The 538-nt window shown below is 55.4% G+C and overlaps 1 protein-coding gene across 1 annotated transcript in view; it reads left to right on the plus strand.

Moving 5' to 3' along the window:
- Positions 1-538, plus strand: part of CA5A (carbonic anhydrase 5A) — a 39,484-nt gene that overhangs the window by 32,660 nt on the left and 6,286 nt on the right. Inside the window, exon 6 of the mRNA XM_008069267.1 lies at positions 203-358. Within this exon, the coding sequence (XP_008067458.1) occupies positions 203-358 (156 nt within the window). The remainder of the gene's footprint in view (positions 1-202; positions 359-538) is intronic.

The following is a 538-nucleotide window of genomic DNA, read 5'->3' on the forward strand; positions in this document are numbered from 1 at the left end:
AAAAAAAAAAAAAAAAAGAAAAGAAAATGCAAGCGATTGGCGGGAACCCCTGCTCTGTATAGAGTCTGCTCTGCTTCCAGATGTGACAGGCGCGGCCATGACCCCTGTCTCTGGAGGCCCTTCCTCAGGGGTGCTGAGGTCACCCACTGAGATAAGAGGAGCATATTGGTGCCCTGACTTGGCCTGTGGTTCTCGTCCCCAGGACACAAGAGTGGCCCTGGGTCCCTTTGACCCGTCCCGCCTGCTTCCTGCCTGCCAGGACTACTGGACCTATGGGGGCTCCCTGACCACCCCGCCATTGACTGAGTCGGTCACCTGGATCATTCAGAAGCAGCCCATCGAAGTGGCTCAGAGCCAGGTGAGCCATGCCGGGCCCACCTGGGGACCTCATGGGAGAGTCCCTCACTCAGAAAAGTGGAAGGTCCTGGCATTTTATTCTTGGGTGCGTTTTGGATGTTCCTGCACAGGAAGACTTTTCCAATTGAAGCAGGAGCTAGTTGAGGTTGGACAAGGGCTCCAGTGATCAGCACTTCTTCTG

Source organism: Carlito syrichta, unplaced genomic scaffold (genome assembly GCF_000164805.1).
Source record: "Carlito syrichta isolate Samal-C Ts95f unplaced genomic scaffold, Tarsius_syrichta-2.0.1 Scaffold311900, whole genome shotgun sequence".
NCBI lineage: Eukaryota > Metazoa > Chordata > Mammalia > Primates > Tarsiidae > Carlito > Carlito syrichta.